The 19,960-nt window shown below is 39.1% G+C and overlaps 1 protein-coding gene and 1 pseudogene across 1 annotated transcript in view; one reads left to right on the forward strand and one right to left on the reverse strand.

The window, feature by feature from the left end:
• The window catches only part of LOC140228780 (broad substrate specificity ATP-binding cassette transporter ABCG2-like), a 144,413-nt gene that overhangs the window by 48,832 nt on the left and 75,621 nt on the right, over positions 1-19,960 (forward strand). Inside the window, exons 7-10 of the mRNA XM_072309054.1 lie at positions 8,819-8,976; positions 9,625-9,776; positions 10,185-10,280; positions 11,562-11,749. Coding sequence (XP_072165155.1) covers positions 8,819-8,976; positions 9,625-9,776; positions 10,185-10,280; positions 11,562-11,749 — 594 coding nt within the window. The remainder of the gene's footprint in view (positions 1-8,818; positions 8,977-9,624; positions 9,777-10,184; positions 10,281-11,561; positions 11,750-19,960) is intronic.
• Positions 4,379-5,308, reverse strand: LOC140229201 (uncharacterized; annotated as a pseudogene).

Here is a 19,960-nt window from a genome sequence, read left to right on the forward strand (position 1 = left end):
CCCCACAATCGTCTGTTGAGAATGATAAGGGCGTTAAGTTGTCACAAAACCCGTAGTGTTCAAGACAACTTAACGCCCTTCTCATGCTCAACAGACGTTATGGCCCCGTGCCCTGCATCCCTGGATCTGCCATTAAACGTGAACTCCTTTCATCAATATCTTTAACCCTAAAAGGGCCGGAGAGCGGAATCCGCCCCCCCCCCCCCCCCGTCGACGTTTCGCGCTATAAATCTGTAACGCGAGAAGGCCTCGTCGCGAGGATTCTTGACTTTCTTCGTTCAAGTCTCGCGCAACTTTTGAGACCAAATTTGCAACGTCCGCCCATACTTTTGCGAAGCCACGCCCATTTTTGTAACGGAAAGTCGCCCCAAAACGGGCACAATTTTGTGATTTTGTGTACATTTCCTATGGAGAACAATGTTCTGTCATGAAAGTCATAAAAACCTGATTATTTTTACAATTAATTACTTTCATTTATTAATTTTGTGCTAATTACGGTAGAAGAGTGGTCAGTGACAATTTCCAATGAAAAAACAAAGAAAAAACAAAAGTTTAAAAACAAAGAAATACATAAGGAATTCTGAAAACAATGAAATACATAAGAATTGAAATGAGTTTTGGAAGTGTTTGTGATGCACAATTGTTGAATATGCAAAAACAGATTTACAGATCAATAGACTCTCAATGCTTTTAATTACGCTAAAATATCATCTTGAGCTTAATTTGCATAATTAATGAATCAAAATTAGAAATTGATTGTTTCACAAAATCTTATGACACAATCTTGTAGATTATGACGTGGGTCTCACGCATGCGAAATTTCATCGCTATCGCACCATCAATGGCCGAGATCTCGGGGGGCGGAATCCATCCCCCCCCCCCCCCACCGTCTGAGCATAGCCAAAAATCCCAGTCCCTTTAGGGTTAAAGAACCATCCTAGCTCATTCTTATTTGGTTATATAATACAAGAAGAATTTCGATAATACCGTAGTTCTGGGACTTAATTGAGCCCCCCTCCCCTTTTTCGGGGGGGGGGGTGGCTACTATATAAACAAATTGAGATCCCATTGCCATAATCGTGCTACCTGCCAATTTTGTTGAAAATCTGTCGAGGATTTCATTAAGAATATCTAAATGGTGGAAGTTCATGGGCAGTTTTGATATGGCGTTTATCTACTATCTTTATACACAATATCGCTAAAGTAAATGATTTGCACATTTCCCGGCGACGTTTTGCACATTTCCCGGCAAAATTGAACTTTTGCACATTTCCCGGCGTCATGTTTGCACATTTCCCGTTGATGAAATTTGCACATTTCCCGGCGAGACGTTTGCACATTTCCCGGCGTTTGCACATTTCCTGGCAAGACGTTTGCACATTTCCCGGCGTTTGCACATTTCCCGGCGAGACGTTTGCACAATTCCCGGCGTTTGCACATTTCCCGGCGTTTGCACATTTCTCGGCTCCACAAGGGCTTGCCGCCTCGTGCTTGGGCCGCTGTATGGCAATTACAGACATGCGCTGGAAACTCTGCGTCTCCCAACTCTAGATAGTAGGCGAGAAAAGCTGGCTCTCAAATTGGATAGAGATTTGACCACAGTCACCCTTCCACCATTGGATCCCTCCTACACGAACCGCCATAACTTCTCGATCTTTATACGTAAAGGTCACGCTTACTCAGAAGTCTGTTGTAAAACAGAACGATACAGGAAAAGCGCTCTTCCATGCAACATAAGGCTGCTCAATGATAACGGTGTGTGAAGCTATAAACCAGGCAAGGTATAGCAGTTTGAATTACGTCTTTCCCAGTTTACATTTTGTTTTTACTGTTTCCAAGCACACCTACACCACATGATTTAACCTATTGATGATGTTGTTTTTCTTTTAATATGAATGTTATTTGTAAACGTGCAATTAGATATTTTACAGTGATTATTTGTTGTGACAATATATTTCAAGTTGAATTTATCTTTTACTCCATACCAGTCAAGATCTTTTTCATAATATTATAGCTTACTCAATACAGTTTCAAAAGTAACAAATGATTTTGTATTATTTGTAAAGGGACTGTTATCCCGGGGAACTCATATATTTTCACTGATACAATTTTATGGCTTAGATGTCAATCCTTTGTGTCGTTATTGAGTTTACTCTCTCAGCTCTTATGACAGCAATTTTATGCATACATTAACACAACACTCTCACACACACACACACATACACACATAACCCACGCATACACACACGCACGCACACGCGCACACACACACAAACATACAGACGCTCACAGGCACACAATCATACATGTACAAGACATTATTTTATGCCGTTGCAAGCACTTCAACAGTTATTAACAAAGTTATCTGAAACAAGAATAAGATTTAATCGTGATAAAACCCTTGGGTTAATTTGATGCCTGGTATATTGTTTTAAATTTGGATGAAAATATCGCCAGATATCACACAAATTGTATTCTACTATCAAAATTTGAATAATTTCACTAACTTTTATATTTGAATGTCTCTGTTTAGCTCCTCGGTAATCTTGAGGGCCCAACACAGCATTAAAGTCACCAGCACATATTAATGATGTATAATTGAATTGTTCTACTTTAGCAAAGATATCAAGAAAAAATTCAGGGTCATCATTGTTAGGTCCATATATATATTAACAAGTAAAAGAGATAAACCATTAATACTGACAATATTAATCAAAAATCTCCCATTTGGATCGGAATATGAAGAGTGAGTTACTGGTGAAACATGATTGCGAATCAAAATAGCAACACCACGACTATTGGAAGTATGGCTCGAAAACCATGCATGTTCCCCCATTGCTGCTTCCAAAATTTTTCATCTTCAACAGAGGAATGTGTCTCTTGAAGGAAAATAATATCACTGTCAATTGATCTTAAATAGTGAAAAATCTATCTTCTTTTTACAAAATCTTGAATACCTCGACAATTAGATATACTTAGTTTTAGTGCCATGGATAATCATGATATAATACAGTGTTGTATGATATCACTAGTTGCATTTACCAAACACTTGAAGTATCTGCATTGCAGAAGATGGTGTAGCCTTGAGATAACATACATGTACAATGAAACTGAAACTAGATTTAGGAATAGAGCTGCTTGATATAAAATATCAAATATTATTTGTACAAAATGAGAAGAAACAAAAAAAAACACTGGTCGCTGCCTTGAATTTAAACATAATTGGAAAAAAGTCAGTATATATAAAAAAATAAAAAAAAAAAAGCTAGATTGATCAAAAACAATACTGCCCTACTTTGGCAAAAGGAAGCAAGTGAAATATCATCCGAATTTGAGTTATTGATGTTTTCATAATTCACATAATGAGCTCTTCTTCCAGGCCAAATTTTATGCAGAAACACTCATCCTACCAAGATATATGTTAGATAAGACATCATGATAGTCCATTGGCGTCGGTGTAAATGACAGACACATTTTGCTCTTTTACGAGAAATGTCACTTTTGTCACTTGCTTCCTTTTGCCAAAGTAGGGCAGAATAGTGGGGTGCAATTGCACCACGATAGGGTGACCAGTGGCTTCATATCAACCTCAGTCCTGGTCTGAAAGTGCAAACAACAACAAGAGTAACTTTGAGCACAAAAAAAAAACCCACCGCGTGGCTATAAAATACTATTGTATGCCTCTTTTGACACATACAAAAAAAAAAAATTATACAGAGCCAAAACAAAAAGGCACACTACCATACATGCGATGCAATGTCACAGTGCTACAGCATCATCCTGATGAATTAGACCGACATAAATAACTCTAGGGCATGTCATCTGTATAAATAATAGTACCACCCAAAAACAGACGACCCTCAACTCCCCACAGTGAGCTACTGTAATGAGACCCCCCAAAAAAAGAAAAAAAAATGAGTGATATTAAAATATATATATATATATATATATATACCTGTGTGTATACATCCCCTTATCAGAATAAAACGGAACATCATCAAAGTGAGCATCATAGCAAACCCAGAGATATAAAAACTAACTGGACCATAACAAAGTTATAACTTAAGTTTAAATATAATGAATCTCTAAGGTTCAAACATCTTATTTTTTCCCTTTTAACCAGATCACTCACCATGTTGAAATTTAAATTGCTAACTTAGTAATAAACAATATAATAGAATAAATAGCATTGAACCCAAAATAGTACATTCAAGTAATTGCTTTTCTTTCAGCTGTATGGTAATAAACTTACTATAAAACCTCAAAGTACACTCCATTGTCTAAATATTCAGTATTTCTATTTAATAATTTCTTTCTCTCATTAGCTGATGCTTTGAAGGTTTTCTTGAAATCTTGAAATGCCGTAGTGTGCCTGGAGTTAGTCCACTGAAACAACTTTCCCGGGGATTTGATCCCTGTATCGAATCTTATCAGGATAAGCGAAAAACGGCCTTTTGCCTTCGTCTTTCAGGCACTTGAATTTTTCCTGTTTCTTCCTGCGTAACTGGAGAACCCTTTGCGACAAGTCCTCTGCCACAAAGACCTTGAGATCATGGCACATAGAGCTGGTTTCCTTTAGCTTCTTGATACATGCTTTCCTGACCCGTTCCTTAATTACAAATGTCGAAAACGCAACATGGATTCTTCTTGGTTGCTTGGAACGAGCCCCATCTTTGCCCACAGGTTGGTGTGTGGGCGTTCGGTGGCATCTTTCTATCTTTGAGAGGTCTGTGTCTGGAACATCAGCATACTACAGGAATTGAGTGACAGTTTTCATACAGTCTTCCGTTGTTGGGTTTGAAGATTCTGCAATACCAAAGAGTACGAGATGCTTTCTTCGTCCCCTATTCTCAAGGTCATCAAGCTTGTTTACGAGAATCTCTTTCTCCTTCTCTAACTGTTTGACTGAATCTTTCAGGGCGCCCATTTCAAACTCAATGTTATTCATCTTTTCCTCATGACCAGATACTTTCAGTGAAATGTCTTTGAGCTTTAAATTTTTATCTAGCAAAGCTTCAATGCGTGAGTCAAACCTTGATTCAAAGTCTTTGAAAAATGTGACAAACCACATAGGAGGTGCTTCTGAAGATAAGTCTAGAGATCGTCGTGTATTGCCGGTGGGTCCGGCTCCGTGCAAGGGCGCAGCCATGTTGCTTTCGCACTGACCTTGGATTTCAGTTACGTTGTTTGTTTCAATACGGCTACTGCAAGCGGTGGGACTACTGTTAGACGTTTTCGGCTTCTTAGCGGACGGGGACGATTTGTTAGGAGTGTTTTCCAACTGATGAGTTTCTTTTAGAGGGTCCATTGTTGACAAAATAATCCTTACCGCATTAAAAGTCCATTGCAAGAATCCTGGGGAGTTAATCACTATATCACACGGTGAAATTTTGCTTCAAAGTAAGAGAAGAGAAAATCACATTCTCCCCAACAATGCCTGAAGAGCGCCCCCTTTTTATATATGCTTTTATGCATTTTACTCTGTATGTATAAAGAATTATTTTTATGATTATATTTGCAGTACAGGTATAGCACAGTTTTGTTATAATTATATCAGGCATCATGTCTTTTATGTACAATTGTGAGCAATTCAGCAATCTCATTGCTGCGAGTCACGATTTTGATAAACCATGAATAATAATGATAATAAATAATTACATCTAAGGCTAACAGGCTTTAAAAACTTCGTGAAGAGTGACTTCCCCTCCCGACACCTCCAACATTTGCTTTGCTGATATGAACTTGAAACAGTAATAATAATGATAATAATAATATAAACTTATAATGCGCTAAATCCACTGTTAGTCAAGGCGCTAATTCCTGTAGGAGGCTTAATTAAGGAGTTCGTTCAACCCACCCTGCAGAAAAGGTTTGACCAGACAGGGTGGTAGATGGGACCTCCATGAACATCCCCAGGTAGTATGTGGTTCCAAATTGTGGTGTCAGTAGAATTTTACTGGCCATTTTTCATCATTATTTGTTGGAACAAACGCAAAGGGGTCTGCGCACGTCAAGACTATTACACTCACCACTAGCACTGCTACGTGCGCCAGTGCAGTGGTGCGTGTAGTAGTCTTAGCACACGCATACTCTTTCTTCGACAAACAAGGGTTTTGCCTGCAAACTAACTTGTTCACACCAAGCTGGGGGTCGGTATAGTGTAGTTTCTAGACGTTTTTATTTCGTCTTTATTTCTCCGAGTTGAAGTAAGCAGAGTGAGAGCGCATACCCAGTGATTGCGACGCCCGAATCGCAATCACTGGGTATGTGCCCTCACCCGGCTTAGCGCAATACAGCGGGCTTCTGCCCAATACACAAGTTGCAACTCAGAGAAATAAAGACGAAATAAAAACGACTAGAAATAAAGACTATAAGGGTCGGTAACGCTTGTCGCTATTGGGGCACTGAAAATACCAAACTTATCACAGTTTTTGCATTTATTTCATGAAGAATTCATCAAACCTGCATAAAACTTTATATGTACACGTTGCTAGAGATGTCGGCAATACAGTAGGATTCAATGTAAGTTATAATATTGTACATGGTTACCATTGTAACCGGATGCCTACAGGTGATTGGTAACCCCCAAAATGCCTCCTACTGCTGCAAACTTTGATTATCTTTTTTTATCGATGCAATTTTTAAAAACTTTTTATTGACTATTGTAAAAACAAAAAATTCTTCTGCTGCCAAGGCAACTAGTATTATCCAATCATGATTCAGCTGTCAATAACTCAAAAACTAAAGCCCATAATTTCAAAAAGCTGAATGAGCATGTCCTTCCTTTTGCATATTTTGTGTACAACTTATGTGAAGAATATACTGAAGCATTCTCAAGTTACAGCAATATTTGTAAACAAAGGCATAATAAACGGCCATTGAAAGAAAGATATCATTTTCGAATAGTAAAATACATGAAAAAGTTGCATCCGTCGTACTTTCAACACAAATTTGACTTCAAAGTACATAGGCAAATGTATAGCTTTTAGTAATGTATGGACACAAATTTCCCTTAAAAATATAGGTGAATACAGAGAGCAAAGCCAATTATATTCTAATGTTATGCAAAACAATCCTGGAAGAGAGCAGAGGAAAGCAATAATTGTTCATGTCCGTAAAGGAAATTTATTCAAGAATGCAGATAAATTTCTTTGTAAAGAAGGAATACACACGTGCGCTGGATTATCCACCAAAGAAATAACGTATTTTTGTGTTCCTTAGCTTTTGTATATATATATATATATATATATGTATATATATATATATATATATATATGCAGAATAAAATGAAAAAAATCATGATATGTAAATTTGTATCAAAACGTGCAGTAATGAATTAATGCTACGGAGACAATGAGGGAAAACTCTTGGGCGTCTTTTCCCTTTTATCCAGGCTAATTTAACAGTGTTGAGGTAGGTCTACAATGGGTGATGTGCACGAAAGCAAAAGAAACAAATCTACCTAAAGTCCAGATATATATAATGTACATTATATATATATTTTTTTTTTTTGGGGGGGGTTACCAATCACCTGTAGGCATCCGGTTACCATGGTTACCACGCACAATATTATAACTTACAATGAATCCCACTGTTTTGCTGACATCTCTAGCAACGTGTACATAATATAGTTTTATGCAATTTTGATGAATTTTTCATGAAATAAGTGCAAGAACTGTGATAAGTTTGTCACTTTCAGTGCCCCAATAGCGACAAGCATTACTGACCCTAGTCTTAATTTCTAGCCGCTTTTGTTTCGTCTTTATTTCTCTGAGTTGCAGCTTGTGTATTGTGCAGAAACCCGCTGTATTGCGCTGAGCCAAATGAGGGTGCATACCCAGTGATTGCGACAAAAACGGTTGTGGCGTCGCAATCACTGGGTATGCGCTCTCACTCTGCTTACTTCAACTCGGAGAAATAAACACGAAATAAAAACGTCTAGAAACTACACTACACCGACCCCAGATTGGCGTGAAATGTTCCTAGTTTGCAGGCAAAAACCCTCGTTTGTGACCTAAAAAGTCTGTATGCGTTAAGACTACTACACTTACCACTAGTATTGGCGCATGTAGCAGAGCTAGTGGTACGTGTAGTAGTCTTAGCGTGCGCAGACTCTTTCTCGAAGAATAAGGTCTTGTCGCAACTTAAGTGGCCTGTAAAATTTTATTGATACCACAACTTGGAGTCACATACTACCTAGGGGTGTTCCAGAGGGTCCAACCGACCACCCCATGCAGTCAAACCTTTTCTGCGGGGTGGGTTGAACGAAGTCATTTTTTCTGGGTCCCTGCGCCTTGACTATGTGTAGAGTGCTCAAAGCGCACACATACTATCCTTTAACCCCGATCTCTGGATACATTTTTTTCCAACCAGCACTGACAGTATTCACTCTCCACTCCCTGGGAGCATTCTAGCCAGTCGCCTTTTACAGGCGGGCACACGCTGATCAACAAACATAAACATTATAATCCTACCGGGTAAGCATTTATACTCCTAGGTGGAGAGCAGCGATGTGGATAAAGTACCTTACTGAAAGGCAAACGTCCTTCATGATCATTCATAATAAGAGTTCGAGTGTACAAACCCCTGATATTTATGTCACGTGAAATTACTGGCCTGCTCTCACAACTGTGTTAAAATGGGTTGGCTTACCGGAATGCACTTAATAGGTCGTCATACTTTATGTTGTTTCTGTGAATTTCCTCTCCTCTTCTAAATAATCTTCAGCATCTAGGCTACTGCTTGACTATAACTGGTGAACGAAGAGATATTTCACCTTCCTGATTTCTCTATGATTACTCGTATTATTTGGTGGCAGGTCGGTACCGAGTTCATCCGCGGGGTGTCAGGAGGAGAGAGGAAGAGGACCAATGTTGGGATGGAACTCATCATCAAACCCGCCGTGCTCTTCCTGGACGAACCTACTACGGGACTGGATGCTAGCACTGCCAACGCTGTCATGCATCTTCTGGCCAAGTAATGTTTCTTTACGATTATGTTAAACAAAAAAGTCCACCGCATCCACTTTAAATTGGGCAAATGAGTTAAGCTGATTCAGCACAGTCGGGAAATTGTATTCCAAGAACTCAGTATAAAAACATTCAAGATACTTGATTCTGCTTATCCTTACTTGTAGTAACCCTGATTAGTTTCAACATAAAGGGAAATGTAATACAAAGTAAAAACAACCATTATCAAATTTTGCAGAAGGAATCCTTGTTTGAACAGTCAAGACGAAAATGACCCATCATTTTCATTATATCTCAGGACCATTCACCCTCACCCCTACCCAACCCCACACACACGTACACACTTTTGGCTTTTTCAAAAAAGGAACAATTTCGTGAAACACACACACACACACACACACACACAAATGACCCGATGGTTCCACCCAGACGTTCTTCGCACCGAAGAAGGGGGGGGGGGCATTGACCATTGACCGAACCAATCAAGAGCAAAAAGGTGAAAAAAAACCCTAACCCTTACCCTTAACGGGTTACCCTACCCTTCCCACATTATATAGACATACACAAACACAGGCACACACACACACACACATGCACGCACCCACATACGCACTGCAAAACGTTCCGCGACCCTTTCATCTGTATCCATTATTAGATTGTCTCTCGGTGGGCGTACCATCATCTTCTCCATACATCAGCCGAGATATTCTATCTTCAGGCTCTTCGACAAGATGCATCTACTGGGTCGAGGCCAGACTATATACCATGGCCCAGCGCAGGAGGCGCTCCAGTACTTCTCCTCCATTGGTATGTCGCTATACTGTCAACATAAAATTTAATAGTAGGTGCATTTAAATAATTAAAATCATTACATGTAAATACATTCATTTCATGCCACGACTTAAAGTTTCGTTACTGCCGTGGACGTGAGCAAAAAGAGAGAAAAAAATACAATCCCAAAGGTACTGTATGTAATGCTTTATCGATGCTTATCGCTTCTAGACCCCCAAAACCTTGGTACCAGAGTCTAGTTGCAGCCATTTGAAAGTCGGCTCTCATCTCCTTGTTATATGAGTATATCAGGAACCTGGGTATATCGCAAAGCATGATTGGTCTTTAAATGTAATAATTCCCTCTACGAGAAGTCGACTGCACTTTTCGAGAACTTTATTGCTTTATCCCAGTAACTTCGTCATTCTTAATCGGTTTCGCCAGGATTTGACTGTGAAAAGCATAACAATCCGCCGGACTTCTTCCTTGACGTCATCACTGGTGATCATTCGTCTACGAGATTCTCGCAGAATGAAACAAGTACGTATTGAAATGACAACAAAATCCGATTAGGTTCCGTTCTTACATCCTTCACACCGAGATTCGAATAGACGTACTTGTGACCTGATCTGTTCAGTTTCTCAAAGTTCTCTTCTGTTGACTTATTTACAAATCTACGGAAGAGAAATTGGGAAGCAGATTTATGAGAAGTTTGTGTGTGTATGTGCGTGTGTAACAAGTTTTCGAAATGGATGTTGTTTTTCGGTCACCCCATTTTAAGATAGGATTCTAGATGAATGGTTTTTGATTATGTATGTTATTTGATTGCTTAAGCTAAATTTTGTTGAAAAGGGTGAAATAATCTTCCACATCAAGTCCTCCCCCCCCCAAAAAAAAAAAAAAAAAAAATTGTTTCTCTCTGAATAGGACAGTGTTTTGTTTTTTGGCCAGTATTTACTTCATTGCTGTAAAAGTGCGGTACCATTAAAGACGATAACTAGTAAGTGTGAAACTGGTAACTCAGGGCAGTCGACACACCGTTAATATGTAAAATATTATGATTGCGTCACTCATGCCATTAATTTGTTATAGGCCTACATTTGAACATTGCGGGCGGTTGCTGCCGAGGTAATGTTGTTAGACAGAAGCTATGCCCACTATGCAGTTCACACTGGATTATATGTTCCATTATCAAGCACTATTATATTATGCATACCGGAAAATCCTTTTTATGTTTATTCATAGGTCCTGTTGATCAGTGAATTCAAAAGGTGCCTGCGTGTGTGTAATATACATATATATATATATATATATATATATATATATATATATACATCTTGGAATTTTCCACGTGTTGGACTTCGAATGTTGTAATTATTAGAAGAAAGAGTCTCAAGTACGCCATGGATCCAACGATTACAAAAAATTTTTATTACAAAATTTTCGGTCTGCCTCAGACCTTCGTCAGTGCACTGACGAAGGTCTGAGGCAGACCGAAAATTTTGTAATAGAATTTTTTTTGTAATCGTTGGATCCATGGCGTACTTGAGACTCTTTCTTCTTATATATATATATATATATATATATATATATATATATACATGTAACAAATAAGGCAACATTACAGATACATGATATGAATGAAAACGAGAGCGAATAAATAAATATATATATATATATATATATATATATATATATGTATATATGATTCCATCGGGATTCGAGACCTCCGGATTACTCAAAAAATGAAGTGTTGACGCGGTTGATCAATGTGTAAATATGACAGATATGAAGGAAAAACAAGGTTCCTTTTTTCCACAGACGGTGATGTAGGGGCGGGAGTAGCAGAAAAGGGGGAAGACTTAGAGGAGCTTGTGCAGAGCTTCCGGAAGTCTGCCCACCACCAGCAGATGACCGAAGCCACGCATCAGATCTACTCCAAGTTCACCGGGGAAAAGAACGAAGCTGCAATCGCGTCCATAGACTATCCGACCCCTTTCCGTACACAGGTGAGATGTACTAAAAAGCCCGGTAGCGTTGGGACGCTATGGAGTAGGAATATTGGCCAGCTCGGGTATATTCGAGTATCCTAGTAACGAATTGTGAACAGCTCTATCACTCGTGTTCATGTAAGTACACACCCAGCCGAAGAATCTCGACTGGAGACGACCGATGAGCGTATACGTTTCGATATAATGCATATTATATTTTGGATAAAAAATTTATCCTCTGGTGATTAGTTGAACGAGATTCACGTGATTATAGGTATTATACAAATATACTTTGCCTTGAGAGTCTCGGTGCCTCAAAAAGAACTATTCACTTCGGGGCTGCGCCCCTCAGTGAATTGTTCTTTTGGAGTCACCTCTGCCCATAGTTTTAACAAGAAACTCGAAATTAGGTAAAGTATATTTGTTTTATATTTTGGATCAAAAATCTAAACAAAAGAAGGGGAAATTGGGGTAAATGCAAAGCGAGAAGTCGTATGATGGATGCGATGTTGTGAAGGGATCCTACATTGATCCGCATGTCGCTGCGCACGATGTCGGACCTGCTTCGTGATGTTTGTTAAAAATGTTACATTTACAAGCGCGACGCGCGGTGTTAAGGTGCGAAGCAATACGCAATGTCAGAATTGTTTTTATGACGTCACAATTGATTTGTTAGAAATTGATACATTTCACACACAGTGATGGTACTAGCAGTGCGCAATGTAAAACTTGGTTTGTGGCGTCACAATTGTTTTGCTAGAAATTGTTACATTTCACAGAGTGACGGTGCAAAGCTGCGAACAATTTCAGAATTGCTTTGTGACATCATTTTGCAAATAGTATACTATTTGCAAAATGTCGTCATAGAAGTGACGTCATTTTGCAAATAGTATGGTAGGGGTACCACCTATCGGCAGGGTACCTTCCCATCGGCACCCTGCGTATCATGGCTGTTTGCGTATAGAACGAAAAGGTACGCACGGGATTAAGTGTCATTAGCTATAAAAACAATAAAAACGAAGAAACGAAAATCAAACTCAAAAACAAACTAACAAACCAAACTAAACACGTTTCAATTACACATCCGCTCAGTAACGACGCATGGCTGTGAAATTCACGTGTATTACCTATGGAGGGGAGGGGGTGCCGATTGCTAGGTACCCTTTTAAGCTGCGCGAAGAGAACGGATTGCATACATATGTATATATGCATGCACGGAACGCACGCACTAAAATTGCGCTATTTTAAAACGGAGATTCATAATCAACGAGACGGTCACGACATTCAAAACTGCAGTATTTATGGCATATTTGAGGTAAGAATTAGGCGGATTTGTGTTATATTTTTAGAATAAACAAGCTACAGATCCTTAGGGTGACGATACGTGGTACCCCTAACCCTACTAGTAGTTCAATCGGTGATCGCATCACACAGATGCTCTACCCAGGCCCACAATGCACCAGCCAACTTTCCAGACATCCGGTCACAACTGTATTCAGGTCAAAGAGATTTTCCCAAAGAGATTTTCCCCAGTGACTGCTAGAGTGCGGAGTCTTCATACGCCCTGTACTATTGTTTTGTGAGCGCAAGGGGAGCACTGGATGACAACGAGGCGGTACAACGGTAGGCTCACCCCTCGTGCTAACACGCTAGCAAACGAGCAACCGAGGAGCGGCCAAAATCAAGTGCGTACTCGCGTAAAAGTTCAGAAGTTCGCGTAATACGCGCTGTAGAAATGTATACATAGTACGCAAAGTCCGCCATTGTCAAGTGAGCTATGGCGGCCCCACAGAACTATATAGGTAGAATGATCAAGTGGGGTCTGAAAGCATAGCCAGCGCACGCGATATCCGCCATTTTGGTTAGTCTTTTGTTACGTCACGGCTAGCGTGCGCAGAACAGGGTTTGCAGAGTTGCAGTTTAGCGCGCGCAGGCCTTCGCTGACTTTTTTTTTTCTTCTTTTTTACCTCCCCCTGTTCATCGCAAGCCGTGACGTAACAAAAGACTAATCAAAATGGCGGCATGTAATGTGCGCGCAACTGGCTATAAAGCTACGCGTGGGTTGTGAACGGGCTTGATCAATCTACCTATTTATATCTGTGGGCGGCCCCCATGAAATCACTGACTCCATTGTAGAGTCCGCCCTCTAGTGGTGGGAAGGAGAAAAATCTCTTTGGATTTTCCCCAGTGACTGCTAGAGTGCGGAGTCTTCATACGCCCTGTACTATTGTTTTGTGAGCGCAAGGGGAGCATTGGATGACAACGAGGCGGTACAACGGTAGGCTCACCCCTCGTGCTAACACGCTAGCAAACGAGCAACCGAGGAGCAGCCAAAATCAAGTGCGTACTCGCGTAAAAGTTCAGAAGTTCGCGTAATACGCGCTGTAGAAATGTATACATAGTACGCAAAGTCCGCCATTGTTAAGTGAACTATGGCAGCCCCCATGAAATCACTGACTCCATTGTAGAGTCCGCCCTCTAGTGGTGGGGAGGAGAAAAATCTCTTTGATTCAGGTGGAGAATCGGATTCTTTCCGATTAAGCGCTTTCTGTAGAAACAACCCGGGTCTGCGTTAGCGCAGTGTTTGATTACGCGCTTGCAAATTCTAGGTCTATCGGATTCTTTGTAGAAACACGCTGAAAGTTCCACTTAACAATGGCGGACTTTGCGTACTATGTATACATTTCTACAGCGCGTATTACGCGAACTTCTGAACTTTTACGCGAGTACGCACTTGATTTTGGCTGCTCCTCGGTTGCTCGTTTGCTAGCGTGTTAGCACGAGGGGTGAGCCTACCGTTGTACCGCCTCGTTGTCATCTAATGCTCCCCTTGCGCTCACAAAACAATATAGTAGGGCAGATATGTAACAAAAACTGGTCGAAATGCTCACATGCGGCGGAAAGTATGAAATTTTGCATATAGGGGTATTTTGGGGCGCTGATTTCAAATATTGCCGGATCCAAGAGATCTGACCACGGGGTTGGCCGCCATTTTGAATTCCAATATGGCCGCCATCACAAAACAAATTCAAAGATCCCTATCTTCAGTTCTGAATGACCTGTGGCACCAAAATTTTGTACACATGAGCGTTTTGACACATTGAATTTGATGACAGATTGATTTGGAGTGTCTGACAAACATCGAATGGCCGCCATTTTGAATTCCAATATGGCCGCCTCGACGAAATATTCAAAATTCCTATTTCGATTTCTAAGTGGTGAGTGACCCTGAAATTAGGTGTAAACAAGTATTTTAACATACTGAGTTAAAATATTAACTGATGTGATGTGTCTGACAAACGCAATGCCTGCTATTTTGAATTCCAATGTGGCTACGAAGACAAACATCACGACTAACATTCACGGGCATGTCAAAAAGTGCAGCAAAAAGGAAGGATAATGCACCTTTCACTGACGTCACAATGTAAATACATCAGCGCGCACTCTATCAGTTACAAACGCGCGCTCAATCAGGTAGCCTAATTTACAAACCCGAGATAGAGATTTTCAACACTCCAACATGGCAAATATGTATAAAAATTCAAATTGGCTGCCGTGCAGCTTGTCAGACATATCAAATAAGTCTGTTATTTAAGTCATCATATCACCATGCTTTTATATATCAAACTCCAATGGCTAATGTCATTCAGAACTGAAGATAGGGATCTTTGTCGGCGGCCATATTGGAATTCAAAATGGCGGCCGACCCCGTGGTCAGATCTCTTGGATCCGGCAATTTTTGAAATCAGCGCCTCAAAATACCCCTACATGCAAAATTTCATACTTTCCGCCGGATGTGAGCATCTTTTTCACATATCTGCCCCACTAATAGTACAGGGCGTATGAAGACTCCGCACTCTAGCAGTCACTGGGGAAAATCTCTTTGCGCAGCGCCCTTCTCTATCACTGCCTGTGCGCACTTTCCTTTGTCCATTGTCTTTTACGCGTCAGTGGTGTTGAAAGTTGAAAGTTGAAAGTTGAAAGTTTATTTACTCACAACTCAAACTCTGGGTATCGGAGTCCAATGAAAAACACATAGCACATTATAATATCAATAAATAATAATTGCAAATAACTCTGAAAAGTGTACAAAACAACTATAACAAAAAAAGAATGAAATGCGATTGATGAAAAGAAAAAAAAATGTACAGAAATATACAATATATACACGATATATGGTGAAAAAAAACAACCAAAACAAAACAAAGAAAGGGAAATATGACGAGAGAGAGAGAGAGAGAGAGAGAGAAGGGATATGGAGGTGAAGAGGGAGAGTGAGAAGGACACAAGACTGGTGAATTAACAAAAGATATACGAGTGACTTTTGGTTCAGGAAAAAAAAGAAAAATAGAAACAGAAAAAAGAAAAACGCAAAGACATACGGAAATAAATTCATACGCTAAGTGAACAAGAATGAAGGAAATATGGAGACGGGAACGAGAAGAAGAAGAAGTAGAGAGATGGAAGAAAAAAGGAGGAGAGAGTGAAAAGACAAATAAGTTATATATCAATTGTAAAGAAGGCACAGCCTGTAAAAAGGGCATGTAGTATTTGCAAAAAGGATAAAAAATACTAATAATCTAAACATGTGTCATTATATAATTACAAAACTTGGTTAAATTGGAAAGGACTGTTTTCTTTTGACAATTAGATAATTGATCCATCTTCATAGTATTTGGGTATTTCTAGTAATATTCTTTTAAGTATTTCTTTCGTTGTTCATTAAAGAGTCTACACTGAAAAAGGTAGTGAAATTCATCACCAATTTTCTCTTCATTACAATGGGTACAAAATCTTTCGTTTCTTGGAATCTGATTGTATCTTCCAGAAACAATTGGCAGTTTATGATTAGCGCAACGGAATTTACATAGAATTTTTGCCTGTGAATCATTCAGGTGTCGAAAATACTTTTCAAAATGAAGATCCTGCTTAAAAATTCGATAATTTAAACATTGAGAATTTTTGTCTACGTTACTATGCCATTCTTGTTTGTAAATATCATTTAATCTGGTACTAACTAAACTTTTGAAGCCAGCTAAAGTGAGTTGTGATGCTTGGCTGTTCCAAATTGCAGTTAGACCTAAGTTGTTAAATATTTCTTTTATCCTAATTACCCATGTCATCGGATTTTCTTGCCTCGCCGATAAAACATATTGAAAATTATACAAAACATGCGCTATCTTTGACATATTACTGTTAACCAGTTTAAACCAAAACATTAACATCCGAAGGGTCACTGTTTTTTGTAATCTATCTTTACATATTTCTCCGTCAACCATACAATTCGGAGTTCGCTTATGCAATCCAAGAAGTTCCTTACAATATCTACAAAAGAAAGTTTCAATTTGGGCGAGGTCTTCAAAACCCCAAATTTCACTGCCTTAAAGCAAAATAGGCATGATCAAATGTTCAAATAGCTCAAGTTTTACGTCGATTGGAAGGAGGAGAGGTAAAATTTTACTTTTCATGGAATACAACGCTCTTTTGGCTTGGGTTACTTGTTTGTTTATAGCTTTCTTATAATTATTATTATAATTGAACGTCGTTCCTAAGTAAACATAATCATCGCAGACACAAATTTTGTCATCTCCGAAAAGAAAGGTAGGAGCTGTTCTAACTTTTCCACGGGAAAAAATAACTATCTTAGTCTTAGCAGTATTAACGGTCAGATGTCACAATTGGCAATAATCAAATAAAGCATCAAGAGCTAACTGGAGTTCCTCAGCATTTTCAGCCAACACAATCGTATCATCTGCATATAGTAATGTGAATAAATCAACAAACATATTCACATCTTCGGTAGAACACGTTTCATTGATACCTGACGAAAGAGAATCCAGGCCAGGGTATCTCTGAGACAGAAATGACGAAAAATCGTTTAAATACAACGAAAATAATATTGGTGATAAATTCTCGCCTTGTTTTACACCTATGTTACTCTTAAAAAAATCTGATTTAGAATTGTTATAAAAAACGCAGAATTTTGACTTTCTATAGATATCCTTACCGACCCGGAGTAATTTACCATTTATTCCATGGTCAAACAATTTCAACCACAGTGAAGATCTATCAACCAAATCGAATGCTTTTTTGTAATCAACAAAAGCTGTATACACCCTTTTCCTTCTCTGTAAATAAAAATCAAGAATAGCATGTAATGAAAATACATGGTCCATAGTTGAATATCCGCATCTAAAACCAGCTTGTTCCTCTCCTAATAGGCATTGTGATTCTACAAACAAAGTTACTCTATCATTTAATACTGCCGTGAATAGCTTCCCAACACAGCTCAATAATGCAATACCTCTGTAGTTGTCAACACAATCTCGTGAGCCCTTCCCTTTATACAATGGTTTTATCAAACCGTTTACCCAATCTGTTGGGACAATGCCACTGTCGAATACAAGGTTAAACAATTTGGTTATCAACTTGACCAAATTTTTTGAACTATTCTTCAGAAGTTCATTCAAAATCAAATCAAGGCCTGGTGCCTTGTTATTCTTAAGTCGTTTCATTTGATTGACAACTTCCGATATTTCAATCTCTCTGTCTAATTCTTCATTTGACATATCATTAAGCAGTGCTTCAACACCAGCATCATAAGATCGTACGTTACCACTACCCAAACTTTTAAAATGATCATAAAAATCATGCGATGATAGTTGTTGAGATGTTTCACAGTATCTATTCTTCCTATTAATCAGTTTCCAATAATCTTTCGGATTTGAACTTTTTAAATTCCTTAACGCTGAATTTAATTGCCAGGTATGATTTTGCTTCTTTAAACGGATAACATTTTTGTACAGTTTACTTTTACGTTTCATTTCACTCTCACTACGATCAGTTTTAGTTCGACGGAAGACATTTCTTGCTCGTATAAAATCTTTTCTTGCATCAGAACATTCCTTATCAAACAAAGGATTTGCGTGAAATTTGTTTCGGCGTACCTTGAAATTCTTTGCTTTAGACTCAATAACCATATTACACGCAACTGCAGCATCTATATAGATATTACGTAGATTACCAGCGATTTTATCAATTTCACTTTGAGAGATGTTTCTTTTAGTAAGTGTCTCTATGTAATCTATTGATGCAAGTATTTCTGCATCATCAAAATTTTGAACGAACATATTTCTTTTCTTATCCTCCCATTTGATCTTGATTGACTTTTCCTCATTACAATTGCCTACGTCTGTTCTAAAAACATTATAATTTCCAGTAGATCTTTCTACAGCATGAGCAAATTTATTGACAATTTCAAGTGAAATCGGACAGTGTTTGTCTGATAGAAATTTATCAAAAGTTCGCACGCTGTTGTTTTGGTGCGCCATTGAGGTGAAGGACCTCTTCGCAGAGGCCTCGCTGTAGTGATGTGCACATTGCATAATGGGATATAAAAACTCGAGATTCTAATCCCGACCGTTCACACGTGCCAGCGCGGGGCCAATTATCCCGCTAATTGATGAACCAGCGCAAGATTTCTTGGGATTAGCATCGCGATGCTTATCCCGCTAAACGGGTTTTTTCTGTCCACACGTGCAAAAAAACTCGGGATGACGATCGCGATGCAAATCTCGAGATTTGTATCCCGCTAATTGGTGTACGTGTGAACCCGGCTATTATGTAATAGAGTAAGCGCTCACCATTCAGTGCGTACAAATGAAAACGGGGCCAATTGAACAGTGGCGCGCGTTGTATGTGAGTCTGATGTTTCTAAGTGGCATATTCTATGTGAAATCAGTACTCCCATACCAAAGAGTATACACTGTACCTTTCTGCAATCTTTTTATGTAGTATGAATGCATGAATGCCTGTTTGGCAATTTTGGCTTCATGTTAAGGCACATATTTGACACATTAGAGCAAGTCCTTTTTTCATCAAAACACGTATACTGTGTTGAGAATGTATCTCTCTTATAAAATTCGGAGGGATATGGACAAATATTGATTTTCCTTAAAATTAGAATGATTTTTCCAACCCAACCCCATCTTCGAAGCTGTACTTTACGTGTATTACTATAGGCACTTCCGGTTTCAGGCTTGTGGTAGTCGACCTCTTTGCTAATGGCGGCGGGTCGTTCAATTGGCCCCGCTTCTATATGCGAGCGAGCGCTCTATTACATATAGAACCTCTTTGCGTAGTACGCACTGCACTGCGCGCAGAGCACATAAAAATGTATTGGCTTTGACCGTTGATGAGGACGTTTGGGAAAACGCGAAAATTCACTAT

The sequence above is a fragment of the Diadema setosum genome, chromosome 5 (assembly GCF_964275005.1).
Source record: "Diadema setosum chromosome 5, eeDiaSeto1, whole genome shotgun sequence".
NCBI lineage: Eukaryota > Metazoa > Echinodermata > Echinoidea > Diadematoida > Diadematidae > Diadema > Diadema setosum.